Raw genomic sequence first — 22056 nt, forward strand, 5'->3', positions numbered from 1 at the left:
AGAATAGTGAGTGCTGCTCTGGGGTATAATACAGGATGTAACTCAGGATCAGTAATGTAATGTATGTACACAGTGACTGCACCAGCATAATAGTGAGTGCAGCTCTGGAGTATAATACAGGATGTAACTCAGGATCAGTAATGTAATGTATGTACACAGTGACTGCACCAGCAGAATAGTGAGTGCAGCTCTGGGGTATAATACAGGATGTAACTCAGGATCAGTACAGCTGTATATATCTGTAATCATTATATACATATTTTTTCTTTTCAAAAGGGAGGAAAACCAAAAAATTGCAGATGTGTTTTTAAGTCGAGAATCCAAATTCCAGCATCATACGGCCTTTATTGTCGCCTTTGATAAGACAATATCTGCCCTTGAAGATTGTAACCTGAAAACCCCCCAGGTCACCGCCGTCATCAGAGACTTTGAGGTCAGTTCCACCAGGAGTTATTGGCCTCATTCCGCTTCGCTGGTTGTGGTAGTAATGGCGGTGCTATAGTGACTCTCATACATGTACAGTCATTAATACCGGCGCTCGTCATTTTTCTTTCTTTATTGTGGAGCACAGAGAAACTTCCAGCGCGGACAGTCGAGTGTCAAACACGAGCTGGTGAAAGTGGTGCAGAGAATCTTCCAGTATCACATGATCCTCACAGGTAACTTTCCCGCAGTCTTGTATTCTCCGCTGCTTAAATATTTATCTGTACAAAAAAAATGGGAGAAGAGTTTTACTCCGGACTATTTCATGTAATGTTTTACATATTTTAATTTTAGATGTATTGCAAAACTATTTACTTTAAAGTAACGTTTAATGCCGTGTGAGTAGTTTGAGAGATAATTTATTACTTTTCATCTGTTCAGTAACATTATATCCACACAGCAGAGCTGAGACCTCTGTTCCCAAGAAAAATGAGCACAGCGTCCGGGTGCCGGAACGATCCCAGCGGATACGGAAAATAAATTTCTTCCAAATTCATGGTCTCTGACTGGACATGGATTTTTTATGGTCTTAAATTTTTTGTATTATATTTCCAGTCACTGAGATAACCACGTCTCCTCAACTTTAGTAACTCAGTGTAGTATTAATTTACTGCCCATAAAACTGCAGAGTATGTCTATGTAGCTACTGCCATTATACTGCAACTTTAGGACAAAGGCTTTCTTACTACTGCCCCTATGTACAGGAATATAACTACTATAATACTGCCCCCTATATACAAGAATATAACTACTATAATACTGCCCCTATGTACAAGAATATAACTACTATAATACTGCCCCTATGTACAAGAATATAACTACTATAATACTGCCCCCTATGTACAAGACTATAACTACTATAATACTGCCCCTATGTACAAGAATATAACTACTATAATACTGCCCCTATGTACAAGAATATAACTACTATAATACTGCTCCTATGTACAAGAATATAACTACTATAATACTGCTCCTATGTACAAGAATATAACTACTATAATACTGCTCCTATGTACAAGAATATAACTGCTATAATACTGCTCCTATGTACAAGAATATAACTACTATAATACTGCTTCTATGTACAAGAATATAACTACTATAATACTGCCCCTATGTACAAGAATATAACTACTATAATACTGCTCCTATGTACAAGAATATAACTACTATAATACTGCTCCCTATGTACAAGCATATAACTACTATAATACTGCCCCTATGTACAAGGATATAACTACTATAATACTGCTCCTATGTACAAGAATATAACTACTATAATACTGCTCCTATGTACAAGAATATAACTACTATAATACTGCTCCTATGTACAAGAATATAACTACTATAATACTGCTTCTATGTACAAGAATATAACTGCCATAATACTGCTCCCTATGTACAAGAATATAACTACTATAATACTGCTCCTATGTACAAGAATATAACTACTATAATACTGCTCCTATGTACAAGAATATAGCTACTATAATACTGCTCCTATGTACAAGAATATAACTACTATAATACTGCTCCTATGTACAAGAATATAACTACTATAATACTGCTTCTATGTACAAGAATATAACTGCCATAATACTGCTCCCTATGTACAAGAATATAACTACTATAATACTGCCCCCTATGTACAATATAACTACTATAATACTGCCCCTATGTACAAGAATATAACTACTATAATACTGCTCCTATGTACAAGAATATAATTACTATAATACTGCCCCTATGTACAAGAATATAACTACTATAATACTGCTCCTATATACAACAATATAACTACTATAATGCTGCCCCCTAATGCGGCTACTTTTGCCCCCTCGGTAACCCACCAAGATACAACTTTAATAAAAGTAAATGATTATCACGTTAGTAATAAAGTTGTGTTTTTTATAAATCTCGGCTGACGTCCGTGCCTCTGAGCGTCGGTCCTTGGCCCCGGGGACTCCTGTGTCGATGACAGTAATGAATTTAAAGCTGTGTCCTGAGCTGCGGTTTCGCTCTCTTGCTCGTCCTCAGACAATTGAGAAATGTAATATTGTTCCATCAGATTATCAGCGCGGTGCGGAGTCGGGGCAGATTTATGAGCCGCTCGTCTCACTGTGACACATTGGTGTCATGCTCCCGATTTTTAATAAAAAGCTAGAATAAAACAAATGACTATGCGGAGCTTCATGCCTGGACTGAAAAGGTTACTTAAAGGAATTGTCCAGTTATTGATAGAACCTCTAGTCCTCGTACAATTAATTCTGTAACTTTCTAATCTTCTTTCTTTCCCTTCGTCACTATTACGTCTTTGCTGTTAGTGAATGTCTCAGATTAGGGTCCACGAGACCCTTTATGGCCCCTATAGGGGGGGCTGCACGTGTATCTATGGAGGCAGAGTCGCAGTTATGCTTCTTCTTTCTTTCCGCAGATTATCTCAACAATCTGTGTCCTGATCTGGAGGAATATGAAGACACTCAGGGTGGGCGAAACATTATTTATTCTATGTTTGTATTATTAGTAGCGATTTCTGTGTAAACGTTTCTTTTTTTTGTTACTATTATTATTTTTTGTATTTTCTTTTACTTTGTATTTGTTGTGCACATGGTCTGTGTATGAAGTGTTAGAGACATGCGTGGATGACGCCCACCCTGTGAAGCTCCTGTTGGGGGTGCTATGTCTGGACTGTGCAGTTATGGGGTCAGCAGAACGGTGGGGACTTTTCTGCCTTCTGCTCCTCAGTACTGACCACGCTGGTATCAGGAGCTCTGCACCATCGGCGGCTCTGTCACATGGTAGTAAAGGCAGATGGCATGGCAGGGGGCACGAGGTTATATACTGGGGGTGAGGGGCTGGAGGTTATACACTGGGGGTCGTATGTTTTATACCAGGATAGGGCAAGGACCCTGACATTATACACTGGGGTGGAAACAGGGCTGGACGTTATACACCAGGGAGGTCAATAAGGCCATATATTATACACTGGGGGAGTAACCGGTCTGGACGTTATACACCAGGGGGGCAATGTGGCTGGAAGTTATATACTAGGGCAATGGGTCTAGATTTTATACACTGGTGTCAACAGGGCTGGACGTTCTAAACTGAGGCTGATGGGGCCATATGTCATACACCAGGGGGCATTAGGGCCGGACCTTATACACCTGGGGGGCGATGTAGCTGGACGGTATATACTGGGGGTGATGGGGCCATGTGTCATACACCGGGGGATGAGGGACCGGAGATTAAACACTGGGGGATTGGGATGGATGTTATATACTGGGGGTAACAGGGCCGGATGTTATACACCAGGGGGGGAAATGGAGCTGGAGGATATAGACCTGGGGCAATGGGTCCAGATTTTATATACCTGGGTCAGCAGGGCTGGATGTTATGAACTGGGGGTGATGGGGCCATATGTAATGCACCAGAGGGGTGAGAGACTGGAGATTAAAGACTGGGGGCATTGGGATGGATGTTATATACTGGGGCAATGGGTCTAGATTTTATATACCTGGGTCAGCAGGGCTGGACGTTATAAACTGTGGGTGATGGGGACATATGTAAAACACTAGAGGGGTGAGAGACTGGAGATTAAACACTGGGGGCATTGGGATGGATGTTATATACTGGGGGTAACAGGGCCGGATGTTATACACCAGGGGGGGAAATGGAGCTGGAGGATATAGACCTGGAGCAATAGGTCCAGATTTTATGTACCTGGGTCAGCAGGGCTGGACGTTATGAACTGGGGGTGATGGGGCCCTATGTAATGCACCAGAGGGGTGAGAGACTGGAGATTAAACACTGGGGGCATTGGGATGGATGTTATATACTGGGGGCATTAGGGCCGGACGTTATACACCAGGGGGGCAATGTAGCTGGACGGTACATACCGGGGCTGGAGGAAGAAGTCCAATGCTTCCCCCATTGTACGGGTATACAGCCTGTGCCTATAAGCCGCACACACTACATGTGATACATGGGCGCCGGGCTCCGTACAGTCGTAGAGGTTAATTAATGCCCGTGTGTCGGAGTCTCTCCATCAATGTCGCACTTTGGGAACTCGCAGGCGGCCGCTCCGCTCATCTCTGCACATTTGGCTCCAGTCAATTCATCAAACTCAGATGTGAGCAGCGCGGAGCAGACGGGGAAAATCTGCGATGCAAAATGGTTTCATCATGTTGACACATAATCAATTGACGGTGATGAAAATTCACGGAACGAGAAAGTGAACCAGGACAATAGGGAAAGTGGCTCCTAAGTGAGGAAAGGAGGTAAAAAGGGAGAATTCTGTGAACAACTCCCCAAACAAAAGTTTGGACCCTGATACCTGGCAGCGGGGGTCCGCGCTCAGGGTGGAGACTCATCTGTGACCCGATTCTCATCCTTGTCCTTCTATTACAGCCGCGCTGCTCATCGTCTCCGAAGTCGCAGACCGCGCCATAGAGAGCATGCGCCACGGGGTAAGTCACGCGGGGGAACTCCTACTTCCACCGCAGATTTTGGGGGTCCGGCGGCCGCAGAGGACACTAGGAGGCCATGTTACACTTTGGAGGTTGTTTCGTTTTGCGTCTTGGTCTTTCTCCTCGTCTCCATTTTTCCTTCTTTTTGACGTCTTTGCTTTATTTTTACCTTTTAATCGTCTCCGTCTGAGTTTTCTCCAGGGACGACTTGTCAGCATTGAGAAATTTCATGGCCCCTCACACGTCGGCCCCCGCGGGAGCAGGGAGTTTTCTTCTCCATCTGGACATTTTCTCATTGCCGGGTCGATACGGGGCGAGATCAATAAGTCCATCAGAAGTGGTCGGGAAGGAGGGGGACGGCTTTTCTTACTGTGAATTGGCTTTATCTACTGAGCAGGACGGCGGCATCGCTTCCACATAAATCTGGGGCGCGACGGAATAGCGAAATATCGGACGTCCCGTGTAGTCGGAGAAGTCGCACCTTAGGGCTCGTTCACACTTCGTTCTGCAGCACTTCTGAAGGAAGCATCTGGGAACGTTTCCATGCGTCGCAGTCCACCGGCGCGTCCGTTACACAATTTTATTTTTTTTACTTACATACAAGTATTATTGGCTAAAAATGATTTTTGCCAATGAGTTTCATTTACAATGTTGCACCGTTCGCCTTCTGTAGCTTCTGTGCTGCCCGGTCTATTGCTGGCTGCAGAAAGAGTTAACGGAGAATCCGTCAGCAGCTCCTTCTGAGGTCTGACCTGCAGTCTGTAGATTTTTTTAAATCTTTTTCTGAGCTCTTATCAGCTGGTTTATGACCACAGACGGCATCAAAGCTGAAATCAACAGGAAATAAAGATTCTGTAAAAGCCAAATGGTGCAACATTTTTAATGAAATCCAATAGCAAAAATGATGGGATTCTAGGATTAGAAGATATGGTTATTTTTTTTGCTAATTGCACCCATATCTAACCCTGCCCGCTGTATGGAGATCGCCCCCAAGTGGTGGTAACTGGCAGGAGCAATAGCAGGTGCCTGGAGTCTCCTAAATACTGTACAGTGCAGTACCAGCAGCAGCCTCTAGGCGCACAGGAACTTCTGATCCTATTGCTGCTGCAGGAGTCGTATCTATACTGCCCCCTGGTGGTAATGTATTATACAAAGGATATATTAGGCAATCGCATGACTAACAATACCCTAATGTCAGGTCACTGCTAAAGCGAAAGCTGAGGGCAAATATCCAGCTATCAGGACACAATTACAGTAATGGAGGAGGGGGATATTTTTCCTGCTCTGCAACCTGCGGAGCATCTTGTGGTTATTAATCAGATGCGGCGCCGCGCACTGTGCTGTCGGATCATTAGCGGCTCCGCAGCACAAAGCGATGACATTATAATCACATGTGTAGATGCGATGGCGGCGAGGTCTCGATGAATCGTCTTCTCTTGTGTTGCAGGAGAATCTGCAGAAGTTGGTCCAGATCGAGTACAGCGTCCGGGGACAGCGCAGCCTCCTCCGGCCGGGGAGAGTGAGTACCGCGCCGCGCAGAGCCGCCATCACCATCATCATCGGTCAGGAGGAATCTGATCTGCTCTCGTATTATGCCGAGACATAAAGCACCTGAGCCGCTGCTGATAAGTGACATATATAATACTGGGGTCTTCTTAAAGGGGTTTTCTGGGATCTACACCAATTTCTGCAGCCAACATTGCTGCATCGTGACAGTGTGCACTGTGCCCAATATCACCAGTCCCGGTATTTCCAGTGCAGGTCACTGGTTGCTCAATGTCCTATTGATAAGAGAGTCTGAGACCAGTGACAGCCGGTGACCACCACGATCCTTGTACCCACATGTGATCACGGGACCGGCCACTGGCAGTGGGAATACAGGGGGATTCATGACAGTGGGCAGGTTCCACAGTATCTACTGTCACATAATGTGGAGGCACAAATTTATCTCGAAAACCCCTTTAAACTGTGGAGAGGCCTATGAAGAATCAATGACGCTGACACTCGGGGTACAGGATAATGACACTGACACTCGGGGTACAGGATAATGACACTGACACTCGGGGTACAGGATAATGACACTGACACTGGGGTACAGGATAATGACACTGACACTGGGGGTACAGGATAATGACACTGACACTCGGGGTACAGGATAATGACACTGACACTCGGGGTACAGGATAATGACACTGACACTGGGGTACAGGATAATGACACTGACACTCGGGGTACAGGATAATGACACTGACACTCGGGGTACAGGATAATGACACTGACACTCGGGGTACAGGATAATGACACTGACACTGGGGTACAGGATAATGACACTGACACTCGGGGTGCAGGATAATGACACTGACACTCGGGGTACAGGATAATGACACTGACACTCGGGGTACAGGATAATGACACTGACACTCGGGGTACAGGATAATGACACTGACACTGGGGTACAGGATAATGACACTGACACTAGGGGTACAGGATAATGACACTGACACTGGGGGTACAGGATAATGACACTGACACTCGGGGTACAGGATAATGACACTGACACTGGGGGTACAGGATAATGACACTGACACTCGGGGTACAGGATAATGACACTGACACTAGGGGTACAGGATAATGACACTAACACTGGGGGTACAGGATAATGACACTGACTCGGGGTACAGGATAATGACACTGACTCGGGGTACAGGATAATGACACTGACACTCGGGGTACAAGATAATGACACTGACACTCGGGGTACAGGATAATGACACTGACACTCGGGGTACAGGATGATGACACTGACACTCGGGGTACAGGATAATGACACTGACACTTGGGGGTACAGGGTAATGACGCTGACACTCGGGGTACAGGATAATGACACTGACACTGGGGGTACAGGATAATGACACTGACACTGGGGGTACAGGATGATGACACTGACACTCGGGGTACAGGATAATGACACTGACACTCGGGGTACAGGATGATGACACTGACACTCGGGGTACAGGATAATGACACTGACACTGGGGGTACAGGATGATGACGCTGACACTCGGGGTACAGGATAATGACGCTGACACTCGGGGTGCTGGATAATGACACTGACACTCGGGGTACAGGATAATGACACTGACACTCGGGGTACAGGATGATGACACTGACACTGGGGGTACAGGATGATGACGCTGACACTCGGGGTACAGGATAATGACGCTGACACTCGGGGTGCTGGATAATGACACTGACACTCGGGGTACAGGATAATGACACTGACACTCGGGGTACAGGATGATGACACTGACACTGGGGGTACAGGATGATGACACTGACACTGGGGGTACAGGATAATGACACTGACACTGGGGGTACAGGATAATGACACTGACACTGGGGTACAGGATAATGACACTGACACTGGGGTACAGGATAATGACGCTGACACTCGGGGTACAGGATAATGACGCTGACACTCGGGGTACAGGATAATGACTGACACTGGGGGTACAGGATAATGACGCTGACACTGGGGGTACAGGATAATGACACTGACACTGGGGGTACAGGATAATGACACTGACACTGGGGGTACAGGATAATGACACTGACACTCGGGGTACAGGATAATGACTCTGACACTAGGGGTACAGGATAATGACACTGACACTGGGGGTACAGGATAATGACACTGACACTCGGGGTACAGGATAATGACACTGACACTGGGGGTACAGGATAATGACACTGACACTCGGGGTACAGGATAATGACACTGACACTAGGGGTACAGGATAATGACACTGACACTGGGGGTACAGGATAATGACACTGACTCGGGGTACAGGATAATGACACTGACTCGGGGTACAGGATAATGACACTGACACTCGGGGTACAAGATAATGACACTGACACTCGGGGTACAGGATAATGACACTGACACTCGGGGTACAGGATGATGACACTGACACTCGGGGTACAGGATAATGACACTGACACTTGGGGGTACAGGGTAATGACGCTGACACTCGGGGTACAGGATAATGACACTGACACTGGGGGTACAGGATAATGACACTGACACTGGGGGTACAGGATGATGACACTGACACTCGGGGTACAGGATAATGACACTGACACTCGGGGTACAGGATGATGACACTGACACTCGGGGTACAGGATAATGACACTGACACTGGGGGTACAGGATGATGACGCTGACACTCGGGGTACAGGATAATGACGCTGACACTCGGGGTGCTGGATAATGACACTGACACTCGGGGTACAGGATAATGACACTGACACTCGGGGTACAGGATGATGACACTGACACTGGGGGTACAGGATGATGACGCTGACACTCGGGGTGCTGGATAATGACACTGACACTCGGGGTACAGGATAATGACACTGACACTCGGGGTACAGGATGATGACACTGACACTGGGGGTACAGGATGATGACACTGACACTGGGGGTACAGGATGATGACACTGACACTGGGGGTACAGGATAATGACACTGACACTGGGGTACAGGATAATGACGCTGACACTCGGGGTACAGGATAATGACGCTGACACTCGGGGTACAGGATAATGACTGACACTGGGGGTACAGGATAATGACGCTGACACTGGGGGTACAGGATAATGACACTGACACTGGGGGTACAGGATAATGACACTGACACTGGGGGTACAGGATAATGACACTGACACTCGGGGTACAGGATAATGACACTGACACTCGGGGTACAGGATAATGACACTGACACTCGGGGTACAGGATAATGACACTGACACTCGGGGTACAGGATAATGACACTGACACTGGGGTACAGGATAATGACACTGACACTGGGGGTACAGGATAATGACACTGACACTCGGGGTACAGGATAATGACACTGACACTCGGGGTACAGGATAATGACGCTGACACTCGGGGTGCAGGATAATGACACTGACACTCGGGGTACAGGATAATGACACTGACACTCGGGGTACAGGATAATGACACTGACACTGGGGGTACAGGATAATGACACTGACACTCGGGGTGCAGGATAATGACACTGACACTCGGGGTACAGGATAATGACACTGACACTCGGGGTACAGGATAATGACACTGACACTGGGGGTACAGGATAATGACACTGACACTCGGGGTACAGGATAATGACACTGACACTTGGGGTACAGGATAATGACACTGACACTCGGGGTACAGGATAATGACACTGACACTCGGGGTACAGGATAATGACACTGACACTCGGGGTACAGGATAATGACACTGACACTCGGGGTACAGGATAATGACACTGACACTCGGGGTACAGGATAATGACACTGACACTCGGGGTACAGGATAATGACACTGACACTGGGGGTACAGGATAATGACACTGACACTCGGGGTGCAGGATAATGACACTGACACTCGGGGTACAGGATAATGACACTGACACTGGGGGTACAGGATAATGACACTGACACTCGGGGTACAGGATAATGACACTGACACTCGGGGTACAGGATAATGACACTGACACTGGGGGTACAGGATAATGACACTGACACTCGGGGTACAGGATAATGACACTGACACTCGGGGTACAGGATAATGACACTGACACTCGGGGTACAGGATAATGACACTGACACTGGGGGTACAGGATAATGACACTGACACTCGGGGTACAGGATAATGACACTGACACTGGGGGTACAGGATGATGACACTGACACTCGGGGTGCAGGATAATGACACTGACACTCGGGGTACAGGATAATGACACTGACACTCGGGGTACAGGATAATGACACTGACACTCGGGGTACAGAATATTGGCTCACTGATAATTTTGCGCTCGCTTGTCTCGCACGCTCCGGTGCATTTGGTGCTGGCAGAGTGTAAATGATCCTATTTTTAGCGGTAATTGGATTGCCAGCAGCCGTTGGGTCACGTGATGAGCGGTTGCTTTGTTATTTTGCTCGTTATTCTTCTCTTTCTATTCTCACAGGAGTTCGTTAAGGAGGGGACGTTGATGAAAGTGTCTGGGAAAAACCGTCATCCTCGGCACTTGTTCCTGGTAAGATCCATGTCTGAGCCGCGGCACAAAATGACGACATTCCATAAATACTCCGGACGGGTACAATCCCATCCCTGCAGCAGGAATTACTATTTAGGCAGTTTTCTTTTCTGTCATCTACATAAGTCGCAGCCGCAGACACGGGCGACGTTACATTTGTCTCCGTAGATCTTTACTGCAGTGGATTTCTTCTTGCTGGGAGATTTCTCGGCTCTGTCCCTCCGTGTGTCCAATGTCAGCAGATCTCAGCAGCAGGTTCGGCCGTCCTGAGCCCTGTAGTCCCTTCCAGGCATTCCTATGTAAGAGCATCCTGGCAGGAAATTTACACAGCCCGCGCTCCTGGGGCCGATTTCCTGATTCCAGACTATTGTTTACTGGGATGTTAAAAGTTCTCAGAAAACAAGGACCCTTCCCTGACCCCCGTAATTCTGCCCCGGACCCTTAGGTCATGTTCACACTTTGCGGGTTTTACCGCGGATCCGCAGTGTTTCTGCAGCTGCGGGTCCGCAGCAGTTTCCATTGCGTTTACATTTACATGTAAACCCTATGGAAACCGCAAACCGCTGTGCACATGCTGCGGGAAAAACCGCGCAGAAACGCAGCAGTTTACAACCCGCAGCATGTCACTTCTTTATAGAAATGCATTGAACCGCTTACTTCCCGCATGGGGCTGTGCCCACGTTGCGGGAAGTAAGCGGATAATGTGCGGGTGGTACCCGGGGTGGAGGAGAGGAGACTCTCCTCCAGGCCCTGGGAACCATATTTGGGGTAAAAAAAAGAATTAACCCCTTCCCGACCTTTGACGCATACGCTGCGTCATGAAAGTCGGTGCCTTCCCGACCTATGACGCAGCGTATGCGTCATGGAGGGATCGCGTCTCTGCAGATCGGGTGAAGGGGTTAACTCCCATTTTACCCGATCTGCAGAGACAGGGGGAGTGGTGCTTCAGCCCATGGGGGGTGGCTTCACCCCCCCGTGGCTACGATCGCTCTGATTGGCTGTTGAAAGTGAAACTGCCAATCAGAGCGATTTGTAATATTTCACCCAAAAAAACGGTGAAATATTACAATCCAGCCATGGCCGATGCTGCAATAACATCGGCCATGGCTGGAAAACCTAATCTGTCCCCCCCCACACCCACCGATCGCCCCCCCAGTGCTCCGTTCCGTGGTCCGCCCCCCTAAGTCGCCCTGTCCGCTCCTCCGTGCTCCTGCCCGCTCCCCCCGTGCTCCGGTGCCCCCTCCCTGTGCTCCGGTCCCCCCCCCGTGATCCGATCACCCCCCTTTCATACTTACCGGGCCTCCCGGTGTCCGTCCGGCTTCTCCATGCGCGCCGCCATCTTCCAAAATGGCGGGCGCACGCGCACTGCGCCCGCCGAATCTGCCAGCTGGCAGATTCGTTTCAGATGTATTTTGATCACTGCGATATAGCCTATCACAGTGATCAAAATAAAAAAAATAGTAAATGACCCCCCCCCCTTTATCACCCCCATAGGGACAATAATAAAAAATAAATAAAATATTTTTTTTTTTTTTTTTTTTCTACTAGGGTTAGGGTTAGAACTAGGGTTAGAACTAGGGTTAGAATTAGGGTTAGAATTAGGGTTAGGGTTAGGATTAGGGCATGTGCACACAGTGCGGATTTGGCTGCGAATCCGCAGCGGATCGGCCGCGGATCCGCAGCGGATCGGCCGCGGATCCGCAGCGGATCGGCCGCGGATCCTCAGCGGATCGGCCGCGGATCCGCAGCGGATCGGCCGCGGATCCGCAGCGGATCGGCCGCGGATCCTCAGCGGATCGGCCGCGGATCCGCAGCGGATTGGCCGCTGCGAATTCGTAGCAGTTTTCCATCAGGTTTACAGTACCATGTACACCTATGGAAAACCAAATCCGCTGTGCCCATGGTGCGGAAAATACCGTGCGGAAACGCTGTGTATTTTCCGCAGCATGTCAATTTTGTGCGGATTCCGCAGCGTTTTACACCTGTTCCTCAATAGGAATCCGCAGGTGAAATCCACACAAAAAACACTGGAAATCCGCTGTAAATCCGTAGGTAAAACGCAGTGCCTTTTACCTGCGGATTTTTAAAAAATGGTGCGGAAAAATCTCACACGAATCCGCAAAGTGGGCACATAGCCTTAGGGTTAGGGTTGGAATTAGAGTTAGGGTACCGTCTCACAGTGGCACTTTGATCGCTACGACGGTACGATCCGTGACGTTCCAGCGATATCCATACGATATCGCTGTGTCTGACACGCAGCAGCGATCAGGGACCCTGCTGAGAATCGTACGTCGTAGCAGATCGTTTGGAACTTTCTTTCGTCGCTGGATCTCCCGCTGTCATCGCTGGATCGTTGTGTGTGACAGCTATCCAGCGATGCGTTCACTTGTAACCAGGGTAAACATCGGGTTACTAAGCTCTGCTCTCACTGTACGGCGGCACTCAGTCAGAGCGGGAAGCAGACGGCAAGGGACCTGAAGGACACCGAAATGTGAGTATGTAAGTTTTTTTTTTTTTACTTTTACGCTGGTAACCACGGTAAACATTGGGTTACTAAGCGCGGCCCTGCGCTTAGTAACCCGATGTTTACCCTGGTTACCCGGGACCTTGGCATCGTTGGTCGCTGGAGAGCGGTCTGTGTGACAGCTCCCCAGCAACCACACAATGACTTTCCAACGATCACAGCCAGGTCGTATCGCTGGTCGTGATCGTTGGTAAATCGTTATGTGAGACGGTACCCTTAGGGTTGAAATTAGGGCTAGGGTTGGAAATAGGGTTAAGATTAGGCTTGTGGTTAGGGTTAAGGATAGGGTTAGGGTTGTGTTGGGGTTACAGTTGTGGGTAGGGTTGGGATTAGGGTTAGGATTAGGGTTGGATTTAGGGTTACGGGTGTGTTGGGGTTAGGGTTGTGGTTAGGGGTGTGTTGGGGTTAGGGTTGTGATTAGGGTTATGGCTACAGTTGGGATTAGGGTTAGGGGTGTTTTGGGGTTAGTGTTGAAGTTAGAATTGAGGGGTTTCCACTGTTTAGGCACATCAGGGGTCTCCAAACGCAACATGGCGCCACCATTGATTCCAGCCAATCTTGCGTTCAAAAAGTCAAATGGTGCTCCCTCCCTTCCAAGCCCTGACGTGCGCCCAAACAGTGGTTTACCCCCACATATGGGATACCAGCGTACTCAGGACAAACTGGGCAACAACTATTGGGGTCCAATTTCTCCTGTTACCCTTGCAAAAATAAAAAATTACTTGCTAAAACATAATTTTGAGGAAAGAACAATTATTTTTTATTTTCACGGCTCTACGTTATAAACTTATGTGAAACACTTGGGGGTTGAAAGTGCTCACCACACATCTAGATAAGATCCTTTTGGGGTCTAGTTTCCAAAATGGGGTCACTTGTGGGGTGTTTCTACTGTTTAGGCACATCAGGGGCTCTGCAAATGCAACGTGACGCCCGCAGACCATTCCATCAAAGTCTGCATTTCAAATGTCACTACTTCCCTTCCGAGCCCTGACGTGCGCCCAAACAGTGGTTTACCCCCACATATGAGGTATCGGCGTACTCACAACAAACTGGGCAACAAATATTGGGGTCCAATTTCTCCTGTTACCCTTGTGAATATAAACAATTGCTTGCTAAAACATCTTTTTTGAGGAAAGAAAAATTATTTTTTATTGTCACGGCTCTGCGTTGTAAACTTCTGTGAAGCACTTGGGGGTTGAATGTGCTCACCACACATCTAGATAAGTTCCTTGGGGGGTCTAGTTTCCAAAATGGGGTCACTTGTGGGGGGTTTCTACTGTTTAGGCACATCAGGGGCTCTGCAAACGTAACATGATTCCCGCAGACCATTCCATCAAAGTCTGCATTCCAAATCGTCACTACTTCCCTTCCGAGCCCCGCCATGTGCCCAAACAGTGGCTTACCCCCACATATGGGGCATCAGCGTACTCAGGAGAAACTGGACAACAACTTTTGGGGTCAAATTTTTCCTGTTACCCTTGGGAAAATAAAAAATTCTGGGCTAAAAAAATATTTTTGAGGAAAGAAAACACATTTTTTATTTTCACGGCTCTGCGTTATAAACTTCTGTGAAGCACTTGGGGGTTCAAAGTGCTCACCACACATCTAGATAAGTTCCCTTGGGGGTCTAGTTTCCAAAGTGGGGTCAATTGTGGGGAGTTCCTACTGTTTAGGCACATCAGGGGCTCTGCAAACGCAACGTGACGCCCGCAGAGCATTCCATTAAAGTCTGCATTTCAAAACGTCACTACTTCCCTTCCGCTCCCCGACGTGTGCCAAAACAGTGGTTTACCCCCACATATGGGGTATCAGCGTACTCAGGAGAAACTGCACAACAACTTTTGGGGTCCAATTTCTCCTGTTACCCTTGAGAAAATAAAAAATTGTGGGTTAAAAAAATCATTTTTGAGGAAAGAAAAATAATTTTTTATTTTCATGGCTCTGCGTTATAAACTTCTGTGAAGCACTTGAGGGTTCAAAGTGCTCACCACACATCTAGATTAGTTCCTTGGGAGGTCTAGTTTTCAAAATGGGGTCACTTGTGCGGGAGCTCCAATTTTTAGGCACACAGGGGCTCTCCAAACGCGACATGGTGTCCGCTAATGATTGAAGCTAATTTTCCATTCAAAAAGCCAAATGGCGTGCCTTCCCTTCCGAGCCCTGCCGTGCGCCCAAACAGTGGTTTACCCCCACATATGGGGTATCATCGTACTCAGGACAAACTGGACAACAATATTTGGGGTCCAATTTCTCCTATTATCCTTGGGAAAATAAAAAAACTCCGGGCTAAAAATCATATTTGAGGAAAGAAAAATATTTTTTTATTTTCATGGCTCTGCGTTATAAACTTCTGTGAAGCACCTGGGGGTTTTAAGTGCTCACTATACATCTAGATTAGTTCCTTGGGGGGTCTAGTTTCCAAAGTGGGGTCACTTGTAGGGGAGCTCCAATGTTTAGGCACACAGGGGCTCTCCGAACGCAACATGGTGTCCACTAACGATTGGAGCTAATTTTCCATTCAAAAAGTCAAATGGCGCGCCTTCCCTTCCAAGCCTTGCCGTGCACCCAAACAGTGGTTTACCCCCACATATGAGGTATCGGCGTACTCAGGAGAAATTGCCCAACAAATTTTACGATCCATTTTATCCTGTTGCCCATGTGAAAATGAAAAAATTGAGGCTAAAAGAAATTTTGTGTGAAAAAAAAGTACTTTTTCATTTTTACGGATCAATTTGTGAAGCACCTGAGGGTTTAAAGTGCTCACTATGCATCTAGATAAGTTCCTTGGGGGGTCTAGTTTCCAAAATGGGGTCACTTGTGGGGAAGCTCCAATGTTTAGGCACACAGGGGCTCTCCAAACCTGACATGGTGTCCGCTAACGATGGAGATAATTTTTCATTCAAAAAGTCAAATGGCGCTCCTTCCCTTCCGAGCCTTACCATGTGCCCAAACAGTAGTTTACCCCCACATATGAGGTATTGGTGTACTCAGGAGAAATTGCCCAACCAATTTTAGGATCCATTTTATCCTGTTCCCCATGTGAAAATGAAAAAATTGAGGCTAAAAGAAATTTTGTGTGAAAAAAAAGTACTTTTTCATTTTTACGGATTAATTTGTGAAGCACCTGGGGGTTTAAAGTGCTCACTATGCATCTAGATTAGTTCCTTGGGGGGTCTAGTTTCCAAAATGGGGTCACTTGTGGGGGAGCTCCAATGTTTAGGCACACGGGGGCTCTCCAAACGCGACATGGTGTCCGCTAAAGATTGGAGCCAATTTTTCATTCAAAAAGTCAAATGGCGCTCCTTCCCTTCCGAGCCCTGCCGTGCGCCCAAACAGTGGTTTACCCCCACATATGAGGTATCAGCGTACTCAGGACAAATTGGACAACAACATTCATGGTCCAGTTTCTCCTTTTACCCTTGGGAAAATAAAAAAATTGTTGCGAAAAGATCATTTTTGTGACTAAAAAGTTAAATGTTAATTTTTCCCCTCCATGTTGCTTCTGCGGCTGTGAAACACCTGAAGGGTTAATAAACTTCTTGAATGTGGTTTTGAGCACCTTGAGGGGTGCAGTTTTTAGAATGGTGTCACTTTTGGGTATTTTCAGCCATATAGAACCCTCAAACTGACTTCAAATGTGAGGTGGTCCCTAAAAAAAAATGGTTTTGTAAATTTTGTTGTAAAAATGAGAAATCACTGGTCAAATTTTAACCCTTATAACTTCCTAGCAAAAAAAAAATTTGTTTCCAAAATTGTGCTGATGTAAAGTAGACATGTGGGAAATGTTATTTATTAACTATTTTGTGTCACATAACTCTCTGGTTTAACAGAATAAAAATTCAAAATGTGAAAATTGTGAAATTTTCAAAATTTTCGCCAAATTTCTGTTTTTTTCACAAATAAACTCAGAAATTATCGACCTAAATTTACCACTAACATGAAGCCCAATATGTCACAAAAAAACAATCTCAGAATCGCTACGATCCGTTGAAGCGTTCCTGAGTTATTACCTCATAAAGGGACACTGGTCAGAATTGCAAAAAACGGCAAGGTCATTAAGGTCAAAATAGGCTGGGTCATGAAGGGGTTAAAATAAAAAATCATGTTATACTCACCTCTCAGCGCTGCACGCGGCCGTCCCGTCAGAGTTGCTGTGCGAACAGGACCTGCGGTGACGTCACGCAGGGTCCTTCTCACACATCATCTTTGGAACCGGAGCGCCGCGTGCAGCGCCGAGGAGATCGAGACGTCAGAGGGTGAGTATATAAACTTTTTTTTTTATTTTAACATTACTATTGATGCTGCATATTGCTGCATATACAGCATCAATAGTATAGGCGGAAACCGCAGAACAAACCGTGATAAATCTGCAGGGATAACCGCAGCGGTTTTGCCCTGCAGATTTATCAAATCCGCTGCGGGAGAACCCGCAGAGGTCACCCGCAAAGTGTGAACATGGCCTTATCTGACACTTCCAAGAATCGCTCCACAAAGGCGGCTTATAGGGGAATATGACAAGGTAAAGCCTCAGCTTTGGGATAAACATCAATTGTGATCTTATCATAGATGAAAGCGCCGTAATCACAGAAATGACGATCAGATGTAAGTCTAGGTGGCAACATGTATGACTGTATACAGGGAGCTCCCCCTAGTGGTGGCTGCAGACAGGATCTTATCATGTATCTCTGTATACAGGGAGCTCCCCCTAGTGGTGACTGCAGACAGGATCTTATCATGTATCTCTGTACACAGGGAGCTCCCCCTAGTGGTGACTGCAGACAGGATCTTATCATGTATCTCTGTATACAGGGAGCTCCCCCTAGTGGTGACTGCAGACAGGATCTTATCATGTATCTCTGTATACAGGGAGCTCCCCCTAGTGGTGGCTGCAGACCGGATCTTATCATGTATCTCTGTATACAGGGAGCTCCCCCTAGTGGTGACTGCAGACAAGATCTTATCATATATCTCTGTATACAGGGAGCTCCCCTTAGTGGTGGCTGCAGACAGGATCTTATCATGTATCTCTGTATACAGGGAGCTCCCCCTAGTGGTGACTGCGGACAGGATCTTATCATGTATCTCTGTATACAGGGAGCTCCCCCTAGTGGTGACTGCAGACAGGATCTTATCATGTATCTCTGTATGCAGGGAGCTCCCCCTAGTGGTGACCGCAGACAGGATCTTATCATGTATCTCTGTATACAGGGAGATCCCCCTAGTGGTGACCGTAGACAGGATCTTATCATGTATCTCTGAATACAGGGAGATCCCCCTAGTGGTGGCTGCAGACAGAATCTTATCATGTATCTCTGTATACAGGGAGCTCCCCCTAGTGGTTGCTACAGACAGGATCTTATCATGTATCTCTGTATAAAGAGAGCTCCCCCTAGTGGTTGCTGCAGACAGGATCTTATCATGTATCTCTGTATACAGGGAGCTCCCCTAGTGGTGGCTGCAGACAGGATCTTATCATGTATCTCTGTATACAGGGAGCTCCCCCTAGTGGTGACTGCAGACAGGATCTTATCATGTATCTCTGTATACAGGGAGCTCCCCCTAGTGGTGACTGCAGACAGGATCTTATCATGTATCTCTGTATACAGGGAGCTCCCCCTAGTGGTGGCTGCAGACAGGATCTTATCATGTATCTCTGTATACAGGGAGCTCCCTCTAGTGGTGACTGCAGACAGGATCTTATCATGTATCTCTGTATACAGGGAGCTCCCCCTAGTGGTGGCTGCAGACAGGATCTTATCATGCATCTCTATACAGGGAGCTCCCCCTAGTGGTGACCGCAGACAGGATCTTATCATGTATCTCTGTATACGGGGAGCTCCCCCTAGTGGTGGCTGCAGACAGAATCTTATCATGTATCTCTGTATACAGGGAGCTCCCCCTAGTGGTGGCTGCAGACAGGATCTTATCATATATCTCTGTATACAGGGAGCTCCCCCTAGTGGTTGCTGCAGACAGGATCTTATCATGTATCTCTGTATACAGAGAGCTCCCTTAGTGGTGACTGCAGACAGGCTCTTATCATGTATCTCTGTATACAGGGAGCTCCCCCTAGTGATGGCTGCAGACAGGATCTTATCATGTATCTCTGTATACAGGGAGCTCCCCCTAGTGGTGACTGCAGACAGGATCTTATCATGTATCTCTGTATACAGGGAGCTCCCCCTAGTGGTGGCTGCAGACAGGATCTTATCATGTATCTCTGTATACAGGGAGCTCCCCCTAGTGGTGGCTGCAGACAGGATCTTATCATGTATCTCTGTATACAGGGAGCTCCCCCTAGTGGTGGCTGCAGACAGGATCTTATCATGTATCTCTGTATACAGGGAGCTCCCCCTAGTGGTGGCTGCAGACAGGACCTTATCATGTATCTCTGTATACAGGGAGCTCCCCCTAGTGGTGGCTGCAGACAGGATCTTATCATGTATCTCTGTATACAGGGAGCTCCCCCTAGTGGTGGCTGCAGACAGGATCTTATCATGTATCTCTGTATACAGGGAGCTCCCCCTAGTGGTGGCTGCAGACAGGATCTTATCATGTATCTCTGTATACAGGGAGCTCCCCCTAGTGGTGGCTGCAGACAGGACCTTATCATGTATCTCTGTATACAGGGAGCTCCCCCTAGTGGTGGCTGCAGACAGGATCTTATCATGTATCTCTGTATACAGGGAGCTCCCCCTAGTGGTGACTGCAGACAGGATCTTATCATGTATCTCTGTATACAGGGAGCTCCCCCTAGTGGTGGCTGCAGACAGGATCTTATCATGTATCTCTGTATACAGGGAGCTCCCCCTAGTGGTGGCTGCAGACAGAATCTTATCATGTATCTCTGTATACAGGGAGCTCCCCCTAGTGGTGGCTGCAGACAGGACCTTATCATGTATCTCTTTATACAGGGAGCTCCCCCTAGTGGTGGCTGCAGACAGGATCTTATCATGTATCTCTGTATACAGGGAGCTCCCCCTAGTGGTGACTGCAGACAGGATCTTATCATGTATCTCTGTATACAGGGAGCTCCCCCTAGTGGTGACTGCAGACAGGATCTTATGTATATGTTGAATGACAGCAAAGGTAAAAAAGTGTTATTTTTGCCTACTCTGTCTTTAGAAGGGTGGGGGGTCGAAAAGATGGCAATTATCCTTTCCTGATATTTCCAGTTCAGTAACGTAAAGAGATAGAGAAGATGAATAATAATTTAAAAAGTAGCAAACAGAAATAAGAACGGAAGTAAGGTAATAGGTAAAAACTTCTTTAAAAAACCACTAGTGACTATTAGTAGTGCTTATTTCCCTTGAAATAATAAATTTGTATCAGCCCTTTGCCCATCATCATCCCCAGAATAATTCTCCATTTTTGTGGACTTTCTCCGCTTCTTTGGGAATCATGACCATCATCGTCATCCATAACTCTGCAGCCGATGACATGCTCATTAAAATACCGTAATCCCCCTCCCTCATGTTCAGACCGTGAAATATGGACTCAATTAATACAGATGGCATGAAAGTGGAGGAGTGCAGATTACAGCTGAGCTCGCAGTGCAGACACACACAGGGAGCAAAGTATGCATTAAAACGGTGGTCTGCAAAACTACAACTCCCAGCATGCTCTTGTAGACTGTAGCTTTACGGCAGTTACAAGTGGCGGCACACGAGCATCTTTCCCAAGCAATAGAACCTGGCAGCTCCATGTCATTAAATGGCAATCCATTAATTTAATAGGAGTCCTGTAATACTTCTCCTCTCCTCTGGGGGCGCTGTTGGAAAATGAAACCCCTGCTGCAGGTTTATCTCGCCGATCAGAGCTGATCACTCAGGGTCTAAGCAGCAGCTCAGCGTTGGATGAGCCGATTCTTGGCTGATACTTCTTCCAAATGGGTTGGCCCTTTAAATGGGTACGCCAAATAAAAAATAAAAAAAAATAAAAAAAAAATGTATGGCACATCCACAGAAGGGCCAGTTAAGGGGGTCCCCCGGATGAATAGAAGGGACATAGGCTTCTGCGAGAGGCAGATTGGCACCTCTTATCATGTGATTATTAGCAATATCTTAAAGGGATGCTCCCGCCAAGATTTATAACCCTCCTCTATGACTTCCGACCAGCGCAATTTCTTAGTAAATAATTTGGATTTATCTGCAATGAGACGTCGCCGCAGACTCCTGTGATTTATCGGATCCCTTGTAAACACCAGCGGTGAGAATTTACGCGTCGGATCATTGATTGTTATGTGATCTATACGTCGGCCGCAGCCGCGGAGGATCCCGGGATCACCGGGTGAAGATGTCACCGATCAGATTAATGTCAGCAAAGAATGTGATTCACAAAGCAATAAGTAAAGTGAATAAACCCTCGCCGGCCCGTCATCCGTCACTCGCCAGCACGTAAATCCCCTCGGCCTTTGGCAGAAGACGGCGCCCGGCCCAGGATGATTGACAAGTCCGGCCGCGCTGCCTGT

The 22056-nt window shown here is 47.0% G+C and overlaps 1 protein-coding gene across 4 annotated transcripts in view; it reads left to right on the top strand.

Annotated features, from left to right (window-relative positions):
* FGD5 (FYVE, RhoGEF and PH domain containing 5) overlaps positions 1 to 22056 on the top strand; it is a 129396-nt gene that overhangs the window by 91343 nt on the left and 15997 nt on the right. For all 4 annotated transcript variants that reach the window (XM_077276695.1, XM_077276693.1, XM_077276692.1 and 1 more), the window contains exons 7-12: positions 277 to 433; positions 572 to 659; positions 2921 to 2971; positions 4894 to 4952; positions 6400 to 6471; positions 10994 to 11062. In XM_077276695.1, the coding sequence (XP_077132810.1) occupies positions 277 to 433; positions 572 to 659; positions 2921 to 2971; positions 4894 to 4952; positions 6400 to 6471; positions 10994 to 11062 (496 nt within the window). The remainder of the gene's footprint in view (positions 1 to 276; positions 434 to 571; positions 660 to 2920; positions 2972 to 4893; positions 4953 to 6399; positions 6472 to 10993; positions 11063 to 22056) is intronic.

The sequence above is a fragment of the Ranitomeya variabilis genome, chromosome 8, assembly GCF_051348905.1.
Source record: "Ranitomeya variabilis isolate aRanVar5 chromosome 8, aRanVar5.hap1, whole genome shotgun sequence".
NCBI classification, from domain to species: Eukaryota; Metazoa; Chordata; class Amphibia; order Anura; family Dendrobatidae; genus Ranitomeya; species Ranitomeya variabilis.